Source organism: Nothoprocta perdicaria, unplaced genomic scaffold (assembly GCF_003342845.1).
Source record: "Nothoprocta perdicaria isolate Ctin4 unplaced genomic scaffold, notPer1 scaffold_8, whole genome shotgun sequence".
In the NCBI taxonomy this organism is placed as follows: Eukaryota; Metazoa; Chordata; class Aves; order Tinamiformes; family Tinamidae; genus Nothoprocta; species Nothoprocta perdicaria.
The window spans coordinates 5,751,162-5,774,627 of record NW_020456087.1 but is presented as its reverse complement, the minus strand read 5'-3'; the positions used below and the strand labels follow the sequence as shown (position 1 = coordinate 5,774,627).

At 40.4% G+C, this 23,466-nt stretch overlaps 1 protein-coding gene across 1 annotated transcript in view; it reads right to left on the bottom strand.

Moving 5' to 3' along the window:
• Positions 1-23,466, bottom strand: part of AKAP6 (A-kinase anchoring protein 6) — a 251,165-nt gene that overhangs the window by 131,614 nt on the left and 96,085 nt on the right. The window contains exon 5 of the mRNA XM_026051714.1: positions 10,176-10,298. Coding sequence (XP_025907499.1) covers positions 10,176-10,298 — 123 coding nt within the window. The remainder of the gene's footprint in view (positions 1-10,175; positions 10,299-23,466) is intronic.

The following is a 23,466-nucleotide window of genomic DNA, read 5'->3' as shown; positions in this document are numbered from 1 at the left end:
TACAGACTCTTAAGTTATTTATTATTATAGGACTTCTGTTCATATTTGGATTGTAAGCTGTGAAGTAAACCTGAGCTACTCTATCTGATACAAACTGTGAATACGAAGCTATCTAAATACAAGCTAAACTACCTTAGGGCAACAGAAAAACGTATTTGAACAACCGCATGTTATAATAAAAATGTAGTATAGCTCTAAAGTATGATGCTGAGAATTTCAATTGTGTATGCACATTTCTGTTAACCCTCTGCATTAGAGCAAGCATTAAATACCCCTTCATAAAGCTGGGCAAGTCTTGCTGATTCACTACAGCGGGTAAAATTCAATCATTATCAATTCTTATCTTCTACAAAGTAGTAGTGCATATTACACGTTACATCTACATTACCAATACATTACCAAACTGTATTTGACTTTTTTAACGATTCAGAAACACCTTGTTGGGGAAATATTCAGATATTTCATCAGGGATATAGAGTTTGCTTTGTATTAGGAGTTACTAGACGCATTTTTTTCCTGCAAATGGAATATGTCGCATGAGAAAGGGACACATTGACTAAAAACTTTATTCATGATTTCCATAAAACTTAGGCCAAAACAAGTGATTATTTCTTTTCAACTACATTCCCCTCATTAATAAGAACACCAGGCACACTATGGAGATGCCTTATACAGCTTCACAGTCAAGGCTGATTTTTACCTTAATAGCAGAGTTAAACATTTGCACTTTAAGAAAACACAGAAAATCCTCTCAGAAGCTGCAGCACTCACCATGTTTCCCCCCMCACTGCCTTTCCTTAAGGCTAAGGATACAGCGACTGTAAGAGGAGGCCTTTGGCCATCATTTCTATCAACTTCTAAGGCCATGCCTGACACAATAAGGCATCACTTCTGTGGTTCTGCAAGGAACTACACAGTATTTCCTTGGTAGCAGTGGTAGCTGGTAGATACTTTTTAAAAGACCGAATGGAAAGAAGCAGTGGTCTTTCACTCACTGAAACAGTGAGAAAGGTTTTGAAAGAAGGTAAACTGTTGGGTTTCTGTGAGGACGTCTTCTTGTCTTATCTGTGGGCAGATAGGAGGGACAAAATAATACCRCTGTATATGTTGATTCAGTCATGTAACGATGCCAAATTATAATCTAAAAATACCTTTAAAATTGATATAAATCTAGAAACCTCAGGACTGAAATCCCTTCACCATCATCTCATGCTGACACTACTGTAGATAACGAGTAGGATGGTTCGAATGCTCAAACTATTCACTTCCCAGTGTTGGTGTTTAGTATTGTTTAAAATGGGATCTTAAGTGAATAATCTGCAGTCAAAATGCTTGGTAGTGAGATAACTATACCAAACCCTGGAATTACTTTTGTGCTGGTCACTGACACATGCTCTCCATCTACCACCTGACCTGGACATGTTTTTTGCCTGGGTGTACTAAGTACATTTACAAAGAGGCAAACTGGTGGGAGCTTAGTGAAAGGCAAACACAATATATGTTAAAAGACAGAATGAGCAGTTTGAAGATTGATAGGAACAAAAAAAATTGATTAAATGAATATTAAGAGGAAGAACATTACTACCTACCTGCGTGCCATGAATCTGAGCTCTTAGGAGAAAGATGACTTACCAATGGAGTACAGTATAAGGGATACAATAATTGGGACTAAAAACATTAAATAAAATAAAAAAGAAGAATATTTAAGAAAACTACCAGGGAAATTTCTCCTGACAGTGAGATCCCTTAGACTGTGTAATAATCTGAGCAAAACAGTGAAACCCAGGATCCTTTGGGAACACGTTCTTTAAATCCAGACTGGATAAAACCTCTGGTTAAAGAGTGCAGCCTAACAGGCTGACAAGGCAGTAGCCTAGGTCTTCCCCAAGCCATAGGATGYGAGGCTGCCCAGCAGTGCTCAGCAGAAAGGGACAGGCCCTAGCACCCTTACAGCAGTATATACTTTTGCAGAAAGCATCACACCCGTCTCCTCTGTGAGGGCTCCTGCCAGTCTGATATTAAATAAACACTTTTCTTCTTATTTACTTACTTTTAGACAATACAGTTTTCCTCACATGTTAAATACTTTATGACCCACAATTTCTGTTTCTCATCTCTCAGCAATGTAGTCAAGTTTTTGAGTGCATAATTTTAGGTGGGGAGAAAAAGTTAGTCCCCCCGCTCCTAGCTCTCCAGAGCRTATTTCACACAGATAGCTTAGACATCATAGTGCTTCATTTTGCAGGTATATCATCCTGAAAACTTGCAGCTTTTATACTATCTCTGCTTTTTACATAGTTTAACATTATCTTGTACAGTTAACAAAAACAAAGTTACTTTAAGGCTTCCCAAATGGAGTCTCAGTATATTAATCATCATTCATTTATTATCTAGAAAGGGCCCAGCATAGAGTAACAAGGATGATTAAGGAACTTGAATATCTGTCTTATGAAGAAAGACTAAGTAGGTTGGGCCTGTTTAGCCTGGAGAAGATTGACAGGGGATCTGATCAACATGTGTGAGTAGCTGAGGGGAGAATGTAGGGAAGAAGGGACCAAACTCTTCTGAACAGCAGCCAGGCAACAGAACAGGGGGAATGGGTAGAAGCTGAAACACAGGAAGTTCCATCTGCATGTGAGGAAGAACTTCTTCAYTGTGAGGGTGACCGAGCCCTGGAACAGGCTGCCCAGGGAGGTTGTAGAGTCTCCTTCTCTGGAGGTCTTCMAAACCYGYCTGGATGCCGCCCTGTGCCACATGTTCTGGTTGTCCCTGCCGGAGCAGGGAGGTTGGACTAGATGATTTCTAGAGGTCCCTTCCAGCCTCAACCATTCTGTGATCATCTGAGATCCTAGCTTTATATTCCTGCAATGATTTCCAATCCCAGATTTTTTAAAAGAAATTTCATATCACATTCAAAAATAAATTATATGTTGATCATACCAGCATACTAAAATTTCAAGTAATACCACACTGGTTAATAGAAATATAAATTACAACTAAAAGTTTTTACATAAGCAATATATATTATAACTTTCTAAATAAGTCTTTTTAAAGTTGTGTCAAATGTTGGTAGCAGCACTCAAATTTATCAATGTAAAGAGTTGTCATTCCAAGAGTGGATTGCTCCACAAGCAATTGTAGACAATTGCTTCTAATTCAGAATAATCATCACTGAAATAGTTTTTCACTAGAATTTGYTAATCAGGTTAATTCAAAACAGCTTGATTTTGTTATATTCCGATAGACATTGAATCCYCTCCATATATGAACAAATTCTTTCGCAATCTAGGGACACCACAGACCCAGTTGAAGCCCCGGAATTTTCCACAGGGCTCAAATTAGTGTCCATGGCTGGGACAGTTTCACAGTTTTGGGAGSTGACCACACTGTCACGTTCCCAGCTCAAGCTACCTGGCCTTGCCCAGCTTCACCTACAGCATCAACTAGATGCAAGCGCTCCCTGAAGTCTGAATTTTAACCTGTTCTATAGAAATGTTTGTTTTTTCATTTATCCAATTAATCTGAAACRCTTTTTGCCTCTAGTTTAATTTCTCCTCTGCCCAGTGACAGCTGTAGTTCCACATTTGGGCCAGGCTGTCAGCCACAGTAGCTGCTTTTCTAAGCAGCAGGCAGAGCTGCTCAAAGTCAGGCTGTCTTCCAAGATTTGCCCTTGTTGCTTCACTTAGAGCATCCAAGCTCTTAGAATGAAAAAAGTTGGGACTGTCTCCTATGGGGCACATCCTCTGATCCCCAGATATGTAATTCAGATATAAACAAACTAGCACACCAACATTTTTGTTTTAAGAAATAAAATCACTCCTGTTATATTATGCACTTCAGGTGTTCTGCATGCGCAGATTCCTACAACTAATATATTATATAAAGCTCAACAGTGTTCAATTTTATTATGGGATCTTATCTCCTTCCTATGCACAGCTATGTAAACTTGAAATGACAGCAACAACTAATGCCAACTAATGAAGACGCACAAATTTGGAAAGCAAGTTTAGAAAAAAAAGTGATATTTTTCTCCTAGCAGTATTCAAGCTTTTCTATCTGTAGGAAAAGTATTGAAAAAGTATTACTGATTCTAGAGACTTAAAAAAAAAAATAACCTTGAGTGGGATTTTGTAGCAATAACTTGTAGCATCCTTCATAAAGGGTACACATATCAATAACAGATCTCCATCCTAACCCATCTCCCATTTCCACAATGCTGGGAGGCCAAGCAYGATTCTCTCCTTCCCCTTACACAGAGAAGCCGTGTCATTTCCTCCTCTTTGCATGAGCCTATGGGAAACAATTTTCCATCTTTTAYAGTCTTTCAAGAACAGCATTTCTGYGTTGGTCAACACAATGACATTGTTAATAGTAGGATATATACTTTGATTTTCTCAGCATATATTTTTCTCTTATTTTGTCATCAAAAAAGGATTACAAGAACTTCAAGTTGAAAAGACAGTTCTAGCAGTTTGCAAACCTCTAGTTTTCCCACTGTCAGCAACTCTACACACTGTGGCTCTAGCCTATAATATATGTAGAGCCTAACGGGTTAAATGACAGCTAAATTCCCTTCTGATGTAGTCTGCCACTTTTACTGAAGAAACAGAAAAAAAATACCCTTAGAGATTTAGTTTACAGGTTTTGTAAGCTAAAGAATTGTCACAGATGAAAAAACACACATTTGTCTGYCTTAGTTTAATGTTGATTTCTCACTGTTGTGACCACTACCACAAAAACATCCCACAAATTAGCCCAAGGTATGCATATTTAAGTTTATTTTCAAAGAGAATGGGTATTTAAGTCTTCTCTAAACTGATATGTAAGGCGAGAATAATATCTTTTTCAGACATGACAGACTTGTTGCAAACTGATGACCACCTTCCATGAGAAATCACAGCATCATCATCACCATGACAATACAATATCATTTAAAGGTGAAAATACAACCTATTTTCTGTGTGAGGGTATTTGTTGTTCACTGCTTAGAAAGTGCTGAGCCATGAAGAGGCCAGAACTACTTATACTGAACACAAGAAAGTCCTTACTCCRATTATCTTTATAGTTATGCTCTCAAAATTCCTGCATTTGAAGAACAATTGGGTTTTATAAAGAAAAGAGAGCACATTATACCTCCTGTACAGAAGGAAAGCTGTACAGGCTAAAAGGCTGGATCAACTTATGCAATTTGTTTTGAAATCTAAGTGATACTTTGATATTTTTAATTCAGCAGCACGTAAAATAAATTTAGCAATTGAAGAGGTTTACATAATGGAATAATTCTAGACTAAAAAGCACTTTAAGGTGCTTTGAATTAAACTGGGGTAAAGAATACATTCAGAGATCAGAAAATGTATTAAAAAAAGGAAACCAAGGAATTCTGATTCATGAAAATGATCGTTGAGCAAACCCAAACAGCATTTGGTCCTAGAATGACTCCACGCAGTTCCAGCCACTTGTATCAAGGACACAACTTGCTCCTCTGGTTTCAATTAAACTGAAAATAAATTTTGAAGTTCTCCAGAGAAGGAGACTCCACAGCCTCTGTGGGCAGCCTATTCCAGTGCTGTCACTCTCATTGTTAATAAGTTCTTCCTTAAGTTCCTGTGGAACTTTTGGTGCTTCAGKTTGTGGCCGTTTCCTCTAGTTCGATCAGTGACCACCACCGAAAAGAGGCCAGCCCTGTTTTTCAAGAACCTAGGAGCCTGTTATATTAATAGGATTGTTAGAGCAAAAATGCCTAATTACTGATTCTAGATTTCCAAGGATGCCTTATTTTAATTCATTTTTAAGTCCACTGAAAATACTGTTCACCAATGGCTACTAACAATTACAAGAGGGATTTAAGAAATGATTACAAGTTCATTCAAGAAGATGTTTTTCATTTTACATTTTCATTCAGAAGTCTTATGTTATCTAGATCTAAGTATGACACTAAATAAAGGACCTAACAGCACTCTAAATTAAGTTGAATAATTAGGAAGCATGACAAGCAAACAAAGCACTGTTAACAACAAAAAGAAAAATTAAGATTATGGSATTATATCTCAGCCCTCAATAATTATAATTGTTTAAAATACTGTTTATCTGAAGTTTTCTCAAGAGCAGATCTTACAATTTCCTGTTGCTTTCTCAGATCCCTACTCTGCTAAACCAATGAGGAGTAAAGAGAAATAAAATATCTATTTCAGCAAATTAAAGTAGTGGTCCACACACACCATCAAAAACAGGAAACCCACAGCTCCCAAATCAGTTTCACTGATGTTGCATAGGGTGAAGACCAGCAAAATTGAAAGAATAACTTTACCCACTATTTGTAGATAAAATATGTTCTCTGGGAAAATATTTTAACTGTTGGAATTTTCAAGCTTTGATGTATCTAAAATGAAGTGCACAGATTTCAGCTCTGTAAAAAGGGTTAAGCTTTAAAATTTGCAATGAAAACTRTCCTCAAGTTAAAGAGGGTCTATTCTCTCCTATTCTTATCCTACTTGTAGACTACATACCTACTTGTAGAGAATTCCATATTCTCTGTCAGATAGCATGGTTATTCAATGTAGAAAAACTTCTGGAATTTATGTTTTAACTGTGATAAATAAAATAAAATAATAAATAAAATAAATAAAATAGGAGATAAATAAAATAAAAATGCAAGTTTGTCCTATAGTAACTACTACTGATTGTAGTTTTGGCCTACTTGGTGTGAGGGCTGTGTCTGTGTGCACACCCACTGCACACTGGCACTCATTCCCKACACAGATGAGGTAAGGGGCTGACTGACCAAACTGATAAAAGCGGGTGCCTGCTCATCTAGCCACCTTGACATCAAAGCACTTCATTATCTGTCACAGAAGCTCTCCAGCCTTGCAGATTGCCACAGGAAACTCTTGCTGTGCCTTAACAAACTGACACTTGGATGCTTCAAAGCATCCATTAACATCCTGAGTGGACAGTTCTGCTGGACCAGWTATAGGAATTCATCAAGACATCATCAAGTCGGGGAGTTCTGCCTTATTTACCTGAAGACATCATTGCAAGAATGGCTGAAATGCAGACTCCTCTCCCTGGCCTTCTTGAGAGACTTGATTCCCCATGCAAACATTATTACCCCATGCCAAGCTTCTAATAAAACAAGGCTTGCTTTTAAATAAATACACTGTCCATGGGGTGCCTGTACAACACCATTTCTCACCAAGGTCAGAAACACAGAACAGCTGAGGCTTGAGAAGACTCAGAGACCACCTCGCCCAACAGCTCAGCTCAGTGCACCACGAGCCAGAACAGGCTGCCTGGGACATCGCCCAGTCCRAATATGAAGAGCTCCAAAGACAGAAATAATAGAGTCTCTCTGGGTCTGTTCCCATGCTTGACCCACATTGTAAAATGCTTTATATCACCTGCAGTTTGAAAAAAATGAGGCTGACTATCTATTCTTAGAAGGTCAGATTTTGAAATTCCATCTATTATTTTACATTTGTATTTAGCCCATATAATGATAATCAAGAATTTTACGTAACTGAAAATTTGGAGGATGTTCATAACCTTGTCATTATTGCTTCTGCAAGACTTTTCTTGGCCAATAACAACAAACGGACTAAGTACCTTTTTGTTTTTCCTGCTTGCTTATTTCCTCCTTTTAGATTGTGACAGCAGAGATTTAATTCATGAATACAAAATACTCTCTCTTTATGGYACTAATTTTGTTATTGCAACAAGCATATTTCCAACAAAACAATATCACAGGTGGTGAAAAATAATTTGTGCCAAAGGCTAAGGCCTTGTCTCTACTAATAAAAATAAAAATACTAATTTATACTGAGTTTACACTCCTTCTATGAGCAGGGAATATATACCAGTGAGGAATCATAGTTATGAAGTTAGCTAAAGCAGATGCAGCTTATGGAGAAGAATCAACTCATTTTCCTCCTTCATTTTGCAGGTTTGTTTGCAGCTGACGTCTGCACTATGAAATCATAAATCTGGAACTTAAAGCAACCATTTACTTTAACAGGTCTCAAGAAAGTCTGATAACARGTAAGGTCTGACTTGCAAAGGAAGCAAACAAGCAGGGCGAGTGCCTTCATTCAGCACTAAGTCCGTGATCAGCACTGACTTAGAACGCTCAATCAAGGGAAATTTTAACATTGAGCTTAATGTGAATTGAAGTTCATATATTTCTGTTTAAACACAGATTAGAATTTCTGTCAGACAAATACCAGTGAAAAGTTGACAATCTAATTAATACAAATAAGTCCATCTTCCCATTATAGAAAAGCTCTGTATTTTAATAATTCAATTCTGCTGTGTCAAAAGGARCAAGATAGCATGTGTTTTCTGAAAACCATTAAGAAATGGTGCAGTAGCATCACAACTGTGGTTCTTTTTTTCCAGGTTGTGCAATGATTGTTTACAGTCATCAAATTGAAACTGCAGTGTGCTTTAGACATTTCACTTCTTCACAGAAGGAGAGCAGCAAAAAAATACCCACCTGGCCTCACAAAATAGTCATCCTGAAACATGCAACATTGCAGGTGCACTCTCAGAAAAACAGAAGGATTTTCTTACCATAAAAGAAAATATTTATCAGTGGATATACAGAGTAGAGCTGCAAGCCTAAGTTCTTATAGAGGGAAAGGGAAGTTACACAGGTGCCCACACGCTTATTYATTCAGACTACCTCTAGCACGGAACTAACTGCCCTGGGCTGCTACTACACATTCCACTCTGATAGGTGGGATTAGCCTCAACTCCTAGAGAACCAGCAGACAAAGTTAGAAGCAATTTGTCTGCAAAAGTGAATGCCATTCCCTGGGGTAGATTGGGGAAATCTGACTGAGTGGGACTCTCCAGCCTGGTGGTTGCTGTTCCTAGGATGGCATAGTTATATATTTGTTTCTTTTTTATTCAGTCAGGACTGAAAGAATAGATAACTACTCATAAAAAAGTCATCTCTCCAAATGCTTCATCCTGTCAAGCAAGACGAAAACAAATTTAATGACCAATGTCTTCAAAAACCTTCATATTATGTTTTAGAAAATACCGCAACAGGGACTTAATCTGGTTGCTGTCTCCAGGCCCCACTACAGCAGAAAYCTTTAAGAATAAAAGACACAAAGGAGTCTGCTTTATAGGTGAAATTCTGGAGAGAGCTGTGTTTCAATTTTATATGTGGTTAACGTATAGTTAAATTAGTTAAATGATTAATTTAAGAATGGTCACCTCAGTATTACGATAGGGATTAAGATGATGTATTTTTTCCTTCAATGCATCATTACATTTACTGGGAGTATCAAATAACTTTTCAACACCTGCGTATCAGAGCCTCAAAATGAGACTAAACTTTGAGGGCAGATGTGGGTCAACTTATACTGCAGAGAAACTAAGGCTGGGGCAGGGGGGAAGAGGAATTTTTTATTTTTTCGTTTCCTCTAGCCCTTTCTAGCTTACCCACTTGATGTCTACTCCTTACCTATACTATAACGCTTCAGTTTTGAGGACCAAATATTTGGTTTAAGTCACGTCTTATGTTTCACCTCCCTATAACCAGAGATTGCTCTTGGAAGAATTCAGTTACAGCCTCCTGAGGTTTATCAAATGTTTCTCAGTATATYATTGTAGGCGGTAATATATTCAGAAGATTATTCATCCAAGAGTTTTCTGCTTCCACCCAATGTTTTGGCTTTTTGCACAAGAACAAAGTTAGTGACAGTTGTATTAATTACACAACAGAAACGCATATCAAGTGAAATAATTTCATATGAATAATAATTATTTCAAATATTTTATTTAAACGACTGTTATGGCTAACGTTGTGGCAGAGAAAAGAATTCACTGCTAATAAAAGCTTCTAAAATATTACAACAATTGCAGTAAAAATCCTAGAAGAGTCACCAGAATTACCCCTACTCTTTCTGCCTTTTTATCACCTTTTCTTTACTTTTGGAGATAATCTCAATTGTGACGTAATTTTGTGTTTTAAAAATATTTTTTAAAGCTACAGTTACATATATTCAAATACAGTAAATAATTTGTGCTTTCATTAAAACAAACTACAATGCTGCAAGTCTTGTATTAAAATATAGRTACACACTACTAATTAAAAAATGATAATCAAATAAAAAGCACAGCAGAACACTCCAATTACTGATAGCAATCATAATATAATCTTGTCCTACCAAGTGTGTCTCCAGGTACAGTTTAAGGCTGTCTGTCTCTGCTTTAGGAGGAGTCCAATTCTCTGTTGTTTCCATGGCTTCATTTAACCAGTGAATGAATTCATCCAACTTGCTTACAAACCCCTTACCAGATGAGAAAAAAGAAAGAACAAGAGAAGCATATTTGTTAGTGAAATAGCAATCTGAAACAAACAAACAAAAAATGTATGCTCTATTTGTTTTGTTTTCTCATAGTCAGTAGAGTTTTGACAGTAAAATTTTGCCTTCTGCGAGCATCCTTAAAACAGTAGCATTTAGCAAGCTGCCTTGTAACTAATGAGGAGCAGCACTGTGTTTCCAGATAAACACAGGGTAATCTAAGGGGGCATTTTGGGACAGGACCACATGAGAAATACACATGAACACAGTGCAGTGGGAAAAACAGCGACGCTTTARAAGAGCCAAGTATGAAAAGTTGCCTTTGGCTTACAAGGAAAACTGAGCTCAAGGTCTTGCACTGGAGAGACCAGCTGCAGCAGAGCCTCTCTTGGCTGAGCAAGCTGTATCAACAAGTTACGTGATAGCAGATTGACAAAAGAAACTAAAAGAAACCTAGGACTTGGGTCTTGTGATTCCTCTTTTGGTGCACAAGAGGAGACTCGGAAAGAAGGAATCAAGCYAGAGGCGAGGAGGAACTTGCCGTGTTAAGCAGAAGGATCTCAGGCTGCATTCCAGGTACACAAATGGAGCTCCTGTCCGCTCAGGGCACCCTTCACAGCAAGATTCACAGCAATTGCATTATTTCCCTGAATTTACGTGACTGGATGACACCAGCAGCAAGTATTGAGTACAGATAATTTTACCAAAGTCTGCTATCCACTACAAAAAAAGAGGGTTAACACAGTAAAGTAACCAACCTGAAAGCAAGCTTTGAAGAGGAGTGTCTAACACTAGCATCCAAAGACTGGGCTAATACAAGTCAATAACCATCAATATAATCATTGTTAAACYATGATGCCACAATCTGAGCAGAATTTCCATCTCCATTCAGAGCAGAAGCTGGAGGAGCAGCCRGGCCTGAGAGGCCAGGCTGGCAGCGGAGCGGGAGCGGATGGGGACAGGCGGCAGGAGTGATGTCCTCCCAGCCCCTCCAATAAATCTCTGCCTGCGTTTCAGCAACGCGCTGTCCTTGGGAGACAAGGTGATGCGGTAAGCACACAGAGCACGGAGGCAGGCGCTCACTTGGATATGCACTATGCATTTTATGGAGACAGCCACGCCAARCATCCGCCTGCAGTAGCGGGACCCTCAACGGCGCTCAAAGCACCACAGGACTGCATGGGCACAAAAGCAACCACCAGCAACCACCGTTTCTGCCCTCCCACAACACACTGGTGGGATGCGGTGTCTGTTCCTTCGTGTTTAGCTTTGGAAACTCTCGGGCACCGGGATTTGAGAAAACCTCAGCACTCCTCCCTGCTCCAAGGAGTGTGCGATCTGAGTGGTACCTGCCACAGAGAGACGGYGCCTGCACTAGGTAGGTGACACCTGCACCCACTCAGGGGCAGTGTGGGGGCTCGAAAAAAAATAAACACAATAGCACTCAAAACTGTGATGAGCCAAACTCTTTTAGGAAAAACATGGAAAAAAAGAAAAAAGAAAAATTTCCAAGTATCATTTTTTCCCTTGGCACGTTAAAATCRCGCCTGAATCGCCCTGGGAGACCATGCCGGACTAGGTCCCCGCCGCGGGGCGGCACTAACCGCACGAGCAGCCGCCCGGCCCCAGTTCCGGGCCTGGTCCCGGGCCTGGTCCCGGTCCCGGTTCCGGGCCCGGCCCCGCGGGTCGCGCAGCGGCGGCGCCGCCAGCCCGGGCGCGCAGCGCCCCCTGCCGCCCGCCGGGACAGCACGGCAGACACGAACCCGCACACCGAGGCGCCCAGAGCACAGAGCTACCCTCAGAAAATAAAAAACGTAATAATAAAAAAAGAAGAGACATACTTTTTTCCAGCATCAATTAAATCAAAACAAAGGACAGGACATATGTAATCTGGAAGCCAAATCCAGGACTGCTCAGTGAAACAAAAATTCCTAAGATGACATATTTTTTCAGTTTTTCTTTGTTTTAAATCACTGAATATGCAACCTCATCCCTTGCTATAAACTTCTTATTCTTCTGCCTTTCCTGTTTGAATTTGTTTTTCTATCCTCTAGAATTTTTTTCCTGGTTGTTGTTAAGGCAGGAAAGRTTATCAACAGGTATAAAACAAGCCGTGACATTGTCAGCTATGCTGACTTGCACTCTGATCCAGATGCTATCATGCTTATAATAAAAAATACAGTAAAAATCTATCCAAGCCATGTTTTGGTAATGGAAATTTAAACTATCACATCTTCCATCAAAACTTGCTGGAAGTTGAAAGCTCATAGTCAGTCCCATTGTAGCTAAAAATGACTGTGCAAGATGTCCCTAGGGAGAAAGTGAGGAACCAGAACAGGAAAAAGAGGAGCACCAGTGCACTCCGGGCTGCCTTTTCACCAGCTGGTTCAGTTTCGCAAATGCAAGAGTTTCRTACGGTGCTTGATGGTATTAAAAAGCTCCAGGCCTTTGTTAGACTATTGCTATTCTACACTGTTTAAAACAAACAAATGCTGCATATTGGATGAACTGTAGCAACTCCTGTAGGAAAGTTTGCAAATAATGATAAAGCTCTTGGCATTCCCCACACAGCAAAATGTGTAAATGTTCACCTGTTGAGCTTTTCATTTTATTCTACTAAAATCATATAGATTTTTCTAGAGAGGAAACAATTTTACATCACACATCTCCAGACAGAACTACAGCAAAATGGGCTCAATCTGAAATTTTGCATGCAAAAAGCTATTTTTTGTGGTTTAATTCTATTTGCTTTGGGTAGGTAAGAATGAAAAAGACGATTGTAAGCACTGGGTAAAACTAGCTACAACTCAGTGTGTCTTGGTGCTGACAGTCTTCAAGAATGAAGATGCACTTAATTGTTCTATAAAGTATTAATTAACCAAAGAATTACAAAGCGTGACAAGATGAAGCGTCCTATGACCTCCTCCTTCCTGACCAAGGCTCCCCACCACAGGGGCTGCCGCACGCGGAGGGCAGCGCATCCCGGGGCTGGGGGGCCGAGCACAGGGCCCCAGGAAGKGCCATGGCTCCTGGCTGCTGCCGCGGGCCACGAGCTCCCCACGCCAAGCCGATCTGGTCCAAGGCCCCTGGGTTCAGSTAACGGGCCACGTCTAGCACATGGGGCAGCAGAGCAGGGGTGCAGCTGTGCTGGCCTGAAAAATTCAAYTTTAAAAAAATTAAATAACTAGAAAACCAGAAAAATCAAAATATTCACAGATATGAGCAGCCTTCAGCTTGCCGAGCGCTTGCTCCCTGACTCCGGTCCTTCCTCCTGTTTCGCTGGACCCCATTTGCACATTGGTCCCTATGCGGGATAACTCCTCAGCCCACCTCGCTGTCTGCCACRAGCGGCTCCTCCTCAGCACAGCCCACATTCCCCACTGCCCTCCAGCTCCCACCATCCCAATCATCATCACCCACCWCTGACCCAAGGACACTCCATCCCACCTTGGGGTTGGAAACCAGCACCCCGCTGCTTCCACACTTGTGGCAGGCGGACTGCGGTTGATGGAGCTGCCTTTGCGCGAGTCATCCAGGGAGCTTTGGTACCACCAAGCCTAGCTACAAATCCCCCTGGAGCAATTGGCACAGCTGCTGCGAGCAGCCAAAAGAGAACAAAGCAGAAAGCCCAGGAGAAACTTTAAAGCTGCCTCTCCTACCAGCAAAACAACAAGCAGATGATCAACTTCAAGGCTTCCGAGCACGGTCACAGTCTTTAAAAAAATTGTCAAGTGAGTCAATTTAAATTGTGCACAAGTCCCTCTCAGCTAAGCAAACACTGCTCCTTGCACTAGGACTTTTAAGATTCCCTAGCTCTATTTCAATGGTTAAGTTTTATTTGTACTTGGCAATCTCTTTTTAGGGTCATATAGGAGAGTAAACAGTTCTGCTGTTCAATAATTTTAGCACTTCAAATGATCTCATTTAGGCTTTGAAGTTCACCTTTCATTAATTGAATGGAATGGGAAAGGAGCAGGTTTCCATCTCAGCTGCAGCTACCACTTGACAAATCCAGCTTTATAAATCTTATTTAGAGTAAGAGCAGACTAAGACCTTGGAGTCTGATCTGTAACTTTGAGCTCAAACCTAAGAGACAGCAAGTTTGGACCCAGAAAACTGTAAACACAGAATTTTTACAACATCAAAAATTGCAACTTTTTTTTAGGGTAGACAAAAAGCAGCATGATTTTTAATGTTTTAAATGTATTTCAGAGGTCACATTCCTTTAGATGGGGTATCTGCTTGAATGCAGTTAAGAAAGCTAGTATTAACATTGTGAAAATTATGTCATGAAGCATAGAGGATGCAACTGCATCTAGTTAACACCATCACGCAGAATTTTATATATGCTTTCTTCCCAAGCCAAATTTTGCTTCCACCACTTCACTACAGATAAAAATTCCCTAAAACTACTGGATGCACATGGCACAGGTAGGAACATTATTTCAACACCTTTTGGCTTGTAATTTTAAGCTCTGCAGTGTTACTACTGCTCAGCTTATTAAGCTAACATTTTAATTTAGCGTGCCTGCTGGCTGTCACCCTATGGCACACTTGAACTTTTGGTCATTTGCCTTTTTAAAGCAAAACACATTTCTAAGACTTGAACTAAGACAAAAATTAAACCGAAGCACCAAACTATTAAACACCAAGATACCAAAATCATCYGTTATGGCAGTTAAAAGTGACTGCAGAATGTGCTGTATTCTGCAAGCCTCAGTACGGAAGCACCAAAACACAGTGCTTGTTAAATCACTACCCTAGATCTTTCTTCCCCTCTACCTTACCTTTTATTGCACAAAGGGAGTTCTGTTCTTAAAAGAATTGGTTATGAGGTTGTGTGCTTAAAAATGAATGTCCAATTTTGTTGCAAGCAGAGTGTGTTGTAAAGTTTGTTCCCAATTTACAAAAAGACTGAGCTCACAGAGGGTCTGCGTACAAGGATGAGCTGGCTCTAAGGGCACTTCTATCACAGAATACATTAAGAAAACCCTTTGTCTAACCACAAAAGGACTTGCATATTAGTCTCAGGAGGAACTCATTCCTGCCCATGGACTTTATTTTCAAAAGGATAAAAGTGCACTTTCTTCATAGGCAAAGGTAAGTCAAAGAAATCCAGGTACTCAAGAGGATGCTGCTGTACTAACTGCCATGGTCAATTTAATTGGAGCCAGACCCAGAGGCAACAGTAAAACCATTAGCTGCACAGATGTGAGGGCTCCTCCAGGAACCAAGATGCCCCCATGGAAAATATTCTTTGTGTGACACTGTCAGGATTCTGCAGCAGGCTGCAACCTTGCGCTGCCCAAACACAACATCCGTAGGATGTTACCACACAACACACAGCTCGGGATACATTCATTCACAGATTGCAAATAAAACAAACCAGTTTTCTAACAAGAAGTGCCACATCTACCTGGCAACGCTCAATTATGAGGATGTACAACTTAAAATGTGACAGACACTAGAGCTTGAATTCTGCTTTACTGGTTGACTCTCCCTAATATTTGAAGCCACTTCTCATAAATATTGCTGCAAGCACTTACAAAGCATAGTCTTTAGTAATTTCCTAAACAAGATAAATACAAGGACTGGGGAGTTTTATTGGTGGACATCTGTGTAAAGACAGGGATCAGTCCTCTACTACAGGTAGCCACATTGAGCATTTAAAAAGCCCTACTGTTAAATCCTAAAAACACTTTAAGAAGAGTCTATTCTAGAGGTTTTGGTGCCCAAGTATAACATGCAGACTTGCATGGGGCTTTTGAATTTATTTTCCCTAATGGAGATCTTGTCTAATTTGTCAGAATTTATTTAATTACATAATAGAAAATAGCACACAGGAGCATTCACAGACTCCTGGCTTCTGCTCATTTTAGGGTCTCTAACATACGTTCTGGTGCTGGGAAATGAGGAGAATTAATATATAAAAACAGAGCTGCATTAAGCAAAACCAGTCAGACTTATTTGGCCATATGTCACTTATTCAGGAAGATTTCACACTGGAATTGAGAATTACTTCCAGACTTGAAACAGGAGGGTGATGAAGCACAGTTGCTCCAGGTCTAGGAAAATACTAGTTAACTCAGTTCTGGCTTCAGTCTGAAAGCTAATGTTAGGGTACTCCCAACCTTAGTTTTTAGCAGGTCCTATGATCCACTATGAAACCTGCAGATTTTGCTAAGATTTCAAAGTTGTTTATTTCATTTCACTTAGCAGGAAGGGTAGACAGGATTTTTAAGCTCTCCATTTTGTAAGGCCTTTTAGGTAAGAGTGCCATACCATGAAAGCAAGAAAAGCTTAAAAAGCAGAATACACACATGCACACACACAAGAACACACACATACAAAATGTCACTTTTCAATCTGTTAAAAACAACTCCATTTGATGAGTAATGAGAAAGTAGCAGGCGATCTAATTCCACAATAAATATTTCACAGTCCCGAGGAATTGTTATCCGGTAGCAAAAATATCGAAGAGGGGGCTACGCCAACCCAAATATTAAATCATTCCTAAATATAGCTCTGCAGATTCCACTTTCCATGATGCCAAAAAGAATCCCTTCTCTACTTATGTCCTGTCTTACCTTTGCTCAGCTAAAGATCTACTTTTCACTTAATAGAGCCTCAACTACTATTTGAATCTTCCAGGATTAAGGCATATCAGAGACATATAAGAGAGATATTCACAGTAGCAGCAGAATAACGCTGGAGCAAAAAAAGATGGACACAAGAAAAGATTAGCCAAATCCTCAAATCCTAATCCTCATTTCCAAAAGGGATATTCTAGGACACCAGGCAAGCTCCCAGACCTTCCCCATTCCCCTTTTGAAGGACCTGTGGGCACCTAGCACTTCAGGCGCAAAGCCTGTAGGCTGGAAGGACACAGCAGAGAGATCAACGTGGCATCGAGACCAAGACAGCTACATAGATCAAATGCATGTAGCAGCATGGAAAAGGCCAGCACCGTGGTGATTTCACACGTATTCAAACGTAAAGGGGACTAGAGGAGGGAAGAGAAGGAAAGGGAAGAGTCTCCGACTCATCTATCRTTTAAAGAATCATCTGGGATGAACTTAACAGCAATATGGATTGGTTGTAAACCTCCAGAGAGGCCATCTGCTGCGATGGCAGCAGTGGCAGGCATAACAAAATGGCTGATCCCTTGTCATCACGATGTGACAAACCTTTCTAAATGAGGCATCGTGTTAATAGCCCCAGAGCCAGACCAGGCCCTCAGCATCCTGCATCGTTCACGTGGGCTGAGGAAGTATGGGAGGTCAGTGCTACTTCTCCAAAGTGGTGTAAGAATCAAAAATATCTGTGTCTTAGCATATCTTTCTTCACATAGAAAAAGACTTACCTACTCACATTGTAGGTAACACAATATTCTCCTTTTTGCTTATCTTCTTGCTAAATTGCAATGCGTAATAGCTTGACCCTTTGTGATTTTTTCAGGCAACGTTTAAAGCCGCTGAAGTTTCATGTCAGGCCCCAGCGSGGGATCACAGCTGCGAAGCCGGGGCTGCAGCGCAGCATCCCACAGACCAACTTTGCTAAAACGCAGCCTTCGAAAGCCCCCTCGTGGAGACACTTCGCACCACCCGAGTAACTGTTCCACAGACTAAAACATCCCCTCAAAGTGACAGAAGTAATATTAACAAAAATCTTTGAGGTGCCTAAGCAGCTGGCTTTTGCGGTCACAGAGACACTGGCTAGAGAAGCAAATCTTCTCCACTGCTCTACACCACTGTGTGAGAAAAGCTCTGCAGTGTAAATGTGTTTGTCCTCCGTGTTTCTATCACACGGCTCATTCAGCATCCCTAGCCTGGGCGCTAACGAAATTTTAAAGTAGAGTTAGAAAAGATTCCTGAGGGAGGGGAAAAAAATAGAAACCTACTGAATTGCCTAAGGAACAGTAAGGAGGGGAGAAAAAAATTAAAGGATACTGACAGCCCTGGAAGTGAGACAGGGACCAGAAAGAAGAATAGACTATAGGAGAAAGAGACATAAACTGCAAGGGAAGAAGGGATAAAAGAAAAGAAAGTTTAGCAAGAGACAAGATCATTTTATTGTTGCTGTTTTGTTTGTTTTCTCCAAAAAGTTAAACCCAGCTCAGGATAAAAGGTAAGATAAGGTAGGTTTTTAGGTTTGGGGCACAAAAGAATCAAATTGGTGGGTTTTTTTTTTTGTGCCACTGAGAATAAATTAAACAGAGAAGCTCACAGAGACCAAGGCGGCACAGTTAAGTGACGAGATGACTTTTGGATGATCATCCAAATCTGGTCTTTGCAGTTCATTATATTACTGGCATTTATCATAYTGTTTCTAAAGATATATTTATTCATAAATAGCCATGCCTCTAATTGGTCATGCCTACTAGTAGCTCCCATTATTCTTAAAATAAATGTATATTTTAACTGAGCCTTTTCATGCTCCAGTACAAGACAAGTTTCAGATTTCTAATCCATCACAGCACTAAATAATTTGAGCTAGGGACTTTCTATCCTCACATGGCCCTGTGTCAGTTGAAGACTAGACAAATCTGGAGAACAGTTGAGAGATGCAAATGCTTTTAGGTCATATATTCCACTGGTAAAGCAGGGAGCCAAGCGTGACAATAGGGTCACTAGATGTCTGCATCCCGGGATGTACCCAAGGAAGAGCAAGAACTGCAAATATGCCTGAGCCAAGAAAGAYGGCGATAGAAATGCCCACGAATGGGGGCTTTTGCTCTGCAGGAGCAGCAGGAAGGATGCTGAGCTTYCAATTGGATGCAGGCACATGGGGTGGGTGTAGAGACATCTGCTTTGAGAGGATCCAGGAGAGGCAACAGGTACCAAGGTGGATCCCTATGTCCTGTTTATGGGATAGAAGCAAAATGCTCTGTGTCACCTGTTACACAACACCCCCCCAAATCCTCTTTTGTCCACTCAAGTATTTCTAGGTAATACTAGAAAATACAGAAGTTCATCTCTTATTGTTCACAAGTGAAAGTTTACTATTTGTTCATCAGATAGGCCTAAAAATCAAGTCTCCTGATCCACCCCTTTTCCTTCATTATGAAACATCTGTCATGCTTTGAACCAAACTCTGTGGTTAGTGCAGGGCTAAAATCAGCATCTTCATTTTTTTGTAAAGTTATTGTCTGATTATCCTCTTAAATATGGCCGATATGATTGTTAACATTAAAGCAATTCATAGGCTAAGAGCACTTTGCAATACTGCACTGCCTCTTCAAATGATTATTTCAAAAGTTGTGTTAGCAACATACTATTTTTAGACTGTTACACAGCTAACACACATAGAGATTATGAACTCCACCACAGCCAAAAGAAACCAGTCTCCACTTGCAGCTTTCACATGATGCTCTTTTGCAATATATTACTGTATAGTTTTACTCAGCTCTGAAAAATAGATAGCTGTGGATGACCAGCATTCCTTGCCTCGCATTCCTGGAGCTCTTGGGCTGCAGGGAGTGAGAGGCCCCGGGGCAGCTGCTGCCCAGGCCATGGGGCTGCTGCCGCCCCCCATGCGCCAGCCCCGCTGGCACCTCCAAGGGACTCTGTGACCTGGCAGCAGCAGGAAGGGAGCCCGTCCTCTGTGGGCAGAGCCCTTCGGAGTGCACGGGAGCAACACGCACCACTCTGTGTAGGTGCTGCTGCAGCCTCAACTTTGCATGATTTCAACTTTACCTCCACATGTTGTCCATGTCAATGTCAAAAAAAAGCTAAACTTCAGCAAGCTAAAAGATCATGATTTTTTACATGACAGTCTCAACAAGCTAGCCGCCAGTAAATGACAGACAAGGGAAGGGAGACACTACTTTTGCCTTGACACACACAAAGCAAGGATTAAACATTGCTTAGTTAAATAACACACYTATATTTCAGCAAATAAAACCGAAAGTGACAGTTACATTCGCAGTGAGACAACATTTATGAATTATTTGCAGTGCACAGAAGGTTTTTCTGCAAAATATTTCACAAAATACATAGAAGTGCAGGTTCCACTTTTTCTTTTGCGTTTGAGAACAGCAATATTTTCACATCATTATTTTAGAGAAGAGAATGATAGTTCAGAGTAAAGTTTGGTGGAATAAAGAGTCAGAAAAATGTATTGTATTCTAAATTAAATAAAATATCTTATTAAAAAGGAATAAAATATTCTGATTTACAATTTAATTATTGAACTTCTAACAACTACAATCACAGTTATTTCTCTTAAATAGGTGCAGTAACGAGCTCTGGCCTCAAGAGGGTAGTATATTACAACTTCTAAAAGTAAATAGACRAGGAAAAGACTTTCTTAAAATAGGACAGATACTGTTTATTTCTGAGTAACTACTGAATATATTGGCCTCCAGTATACCCCTGACATGGATTAAGGTATGACCTTGATTTCATCCCATTAGAGCTCCTAACTCAGAATTTCCTTTTGAATAAGGCTAATTGGTTAAAAAGGGGATAAAGTCTTCCCTCAACGGGATGTATTTTAAAGCAAATTCATGGGTCAGAAAATTAAAGTTAATATTTCTATGTTCAAAGCTAAAAACAGAAAAACGTCAGAGATTCTTCTCTAAATAGAGGCACAGGGGAGAGATCGRGACATGTTACCTCCCTTCCTTACTTCTTTACATTCACCTAGTCCTGGGATTTAGCTCCCTGTCCTGCACTCAGGTCCCTTCACCAGGAACCTCCTGGGAAATTCTGACACTATCCTGCCACTTCCCCTACTAATTGCTGTTCTTTTAWCTCCTAATTTACCCACCTTTCCTTTTTGATAGCTTCTTTCTCCAGTGCTCTCTAGAGGCCAGTCCTGTAGACCCTTACCCCGATTTACTTTCTCTTCCAGAATTTTGCTGATGTTTACAAAATGAAACAAACAAAAAGGTTCATTTTTGAGCCTCTTTATTTTTATCTGAAAAGCCATTCTAGCAAATTTATGTTTTTCCTATGTCTTCTATACTTACACTAAGCCTAGATGATTTGTATTGCAACCCACAGGAGGTTGTGCCCTAGCGTGGATCTCCCCAAGCCAGTGTTACTGCAGCTGCTACAGGCTCCTTACTGGTAACAGCGCAGCAGGACAGGCTGACTACCCTTGGGCATATAGATTGGGCTGAAAACTTCAGCTGAACAGTGTCTCTGCTTTAAATTACCCTGACGGTTATTTTTTCTTGCACAGTGCAGAGAGGAAACAGCCACATGGCCACATACCAGCTTCAGCAGGGACAAGGCAATAAATACTCAGTTGCTCTGGKTTATCCCCCCTCTACAGCTCAATTTTTTTGTGCCTCGGCTCCCTGGTCAACCAGCTCTGGTGAGTTTTCAGGCATCAACCAAGGGAAACAGTAGCAAACTCAGCTCTCACTCTGGAAACGTTATATTGATGCTCAAGTAATTCAAATAAGTGATTCAAAAATAGTCTTCAAAAAAGGTTCTGACTAATAATAAAGGAATATTTACAAAAGATACTGGTTTGATCAGCTAAGCATAGCTCAGCTGTTTCAGCAGATAATCATCTGGGCTACAAAACCACAAGCAAGGCCAAAAACAAACAAGAAAACCCACACATCTTTTGCYCTTCTGGTTGCTTTCAAGATAGGTTTCAATATCTATTTCAAGTCCTACAGACTGAAACAGACCTCTAGGAAACAGTTTCCTGTCCCTATTTGCCATAAATTCTATTCACTCTGATGCCTAATGATGACAACTATGATTCAAAAGTCAGCATGCTTTAATGCTTCGCTCCTGATCAAACAAACTGGGTGAGATGGAGGAACTAAGACCAGTTGCTGTCAAAATACATAAAGATACACAAGAAGGGATATGAACATATTTTGAAAAGTTATGCAACCATCTTACATAAGTGGACTTGATCTTTCCTCTCAAGTTAATCCTCTCTAGACCCTTGAAGATTTCTCTTGTTCTGACTCATCTCTAGCATGTACACATTTTAAGGCAATGGTGCATTAACAACAGTAGAGAGATTGGAACTTAATTTAGTTGGAGGTTAGTAGCACTGTATTATTTAAATAATTAAATATTTAGAGCAYGACTATTTCAGTATACTGTATCTTTCTGGAATATCCTGTTCTTCTTACAGAATAATGCATAAAACATAAGTATTCAACAGTTGTATATTATATAACAGAACAGCTAGACCTTAACATTGGGTATGTCATAGCACTGGGTAAATATAAAGCAACGATAATTCTTCTCACCCCTCTGTATTTACCACGTTTACGAAAACTCTCTAGAGAAAGCAGTTTTTCATTTGACAGCTTTTTCTTAGTGATGGCATTTCCCAAGGAACATGAAAATCAATACGATAATCAGTTAATAGGGTTCTTCTGAAGATAACCCAACTCTTAAAAAAAAAAACCCATCACATGCACAAAAAAACCCCACCAATCTTCCCACCAAGTGCTACCCTTTACCAGAGGGCTTGTTTAGGTGATTCAGTGCTGAACACAAGAAGATTCCTCTTATACCTCTATACATCTAAAGTACATTGCCAAAAGCAAGTCAATTGCTTCCCAACCGTACTTTGAATTCTAGYGCCATTCCTGAAAAATTCCAAGCCTGTTTCTGTGGTGCCTTTCTCTACCTCCAGAAGCAGAAGCTTGAATGGTCTCCACACTGACAGAAATGGTGGTCATTAAGATCATCCTTATGTCCAACAGACATGGAYTCATTCGATGGCTGTCTAAGCCCTAATCGAGACAGCAGGATTCCTTCATTTCCTAAATCTGGAGCCTTCGTTCTCTTTCCAGGAGGGTGAGCTGCTCACGCTGCTCCCCTTCCAGCCCAGCCTTCACTATGGTGTGAAGAAACTCGCCTCCTGCAGCCTCATCGCTTCCTCTCTGCAGCTCTRCTGCTCTCAGGGGCCTCTCAGCAGAGGCCAGGAGGTAAGAAATCACCCAAAGCCAATTTCTAGAAAGCTTCCATTTCACAAATAAATTATGTGGATGTCTCTGGTGCAGGCCCATAGCCACAACACAGATCATGAAAGCCCAACTCAGAGTTATAAAGACAGTGGTCATTTAGAGCAGGTCTGTGCCTGCAGAGCCGAGGGCTTGCAGAAGCACATGCACAAAAGCAGCTGCTCCTCATTGCAGCTCAGCCCTGAGCCCTGGTGTCCAACTAGG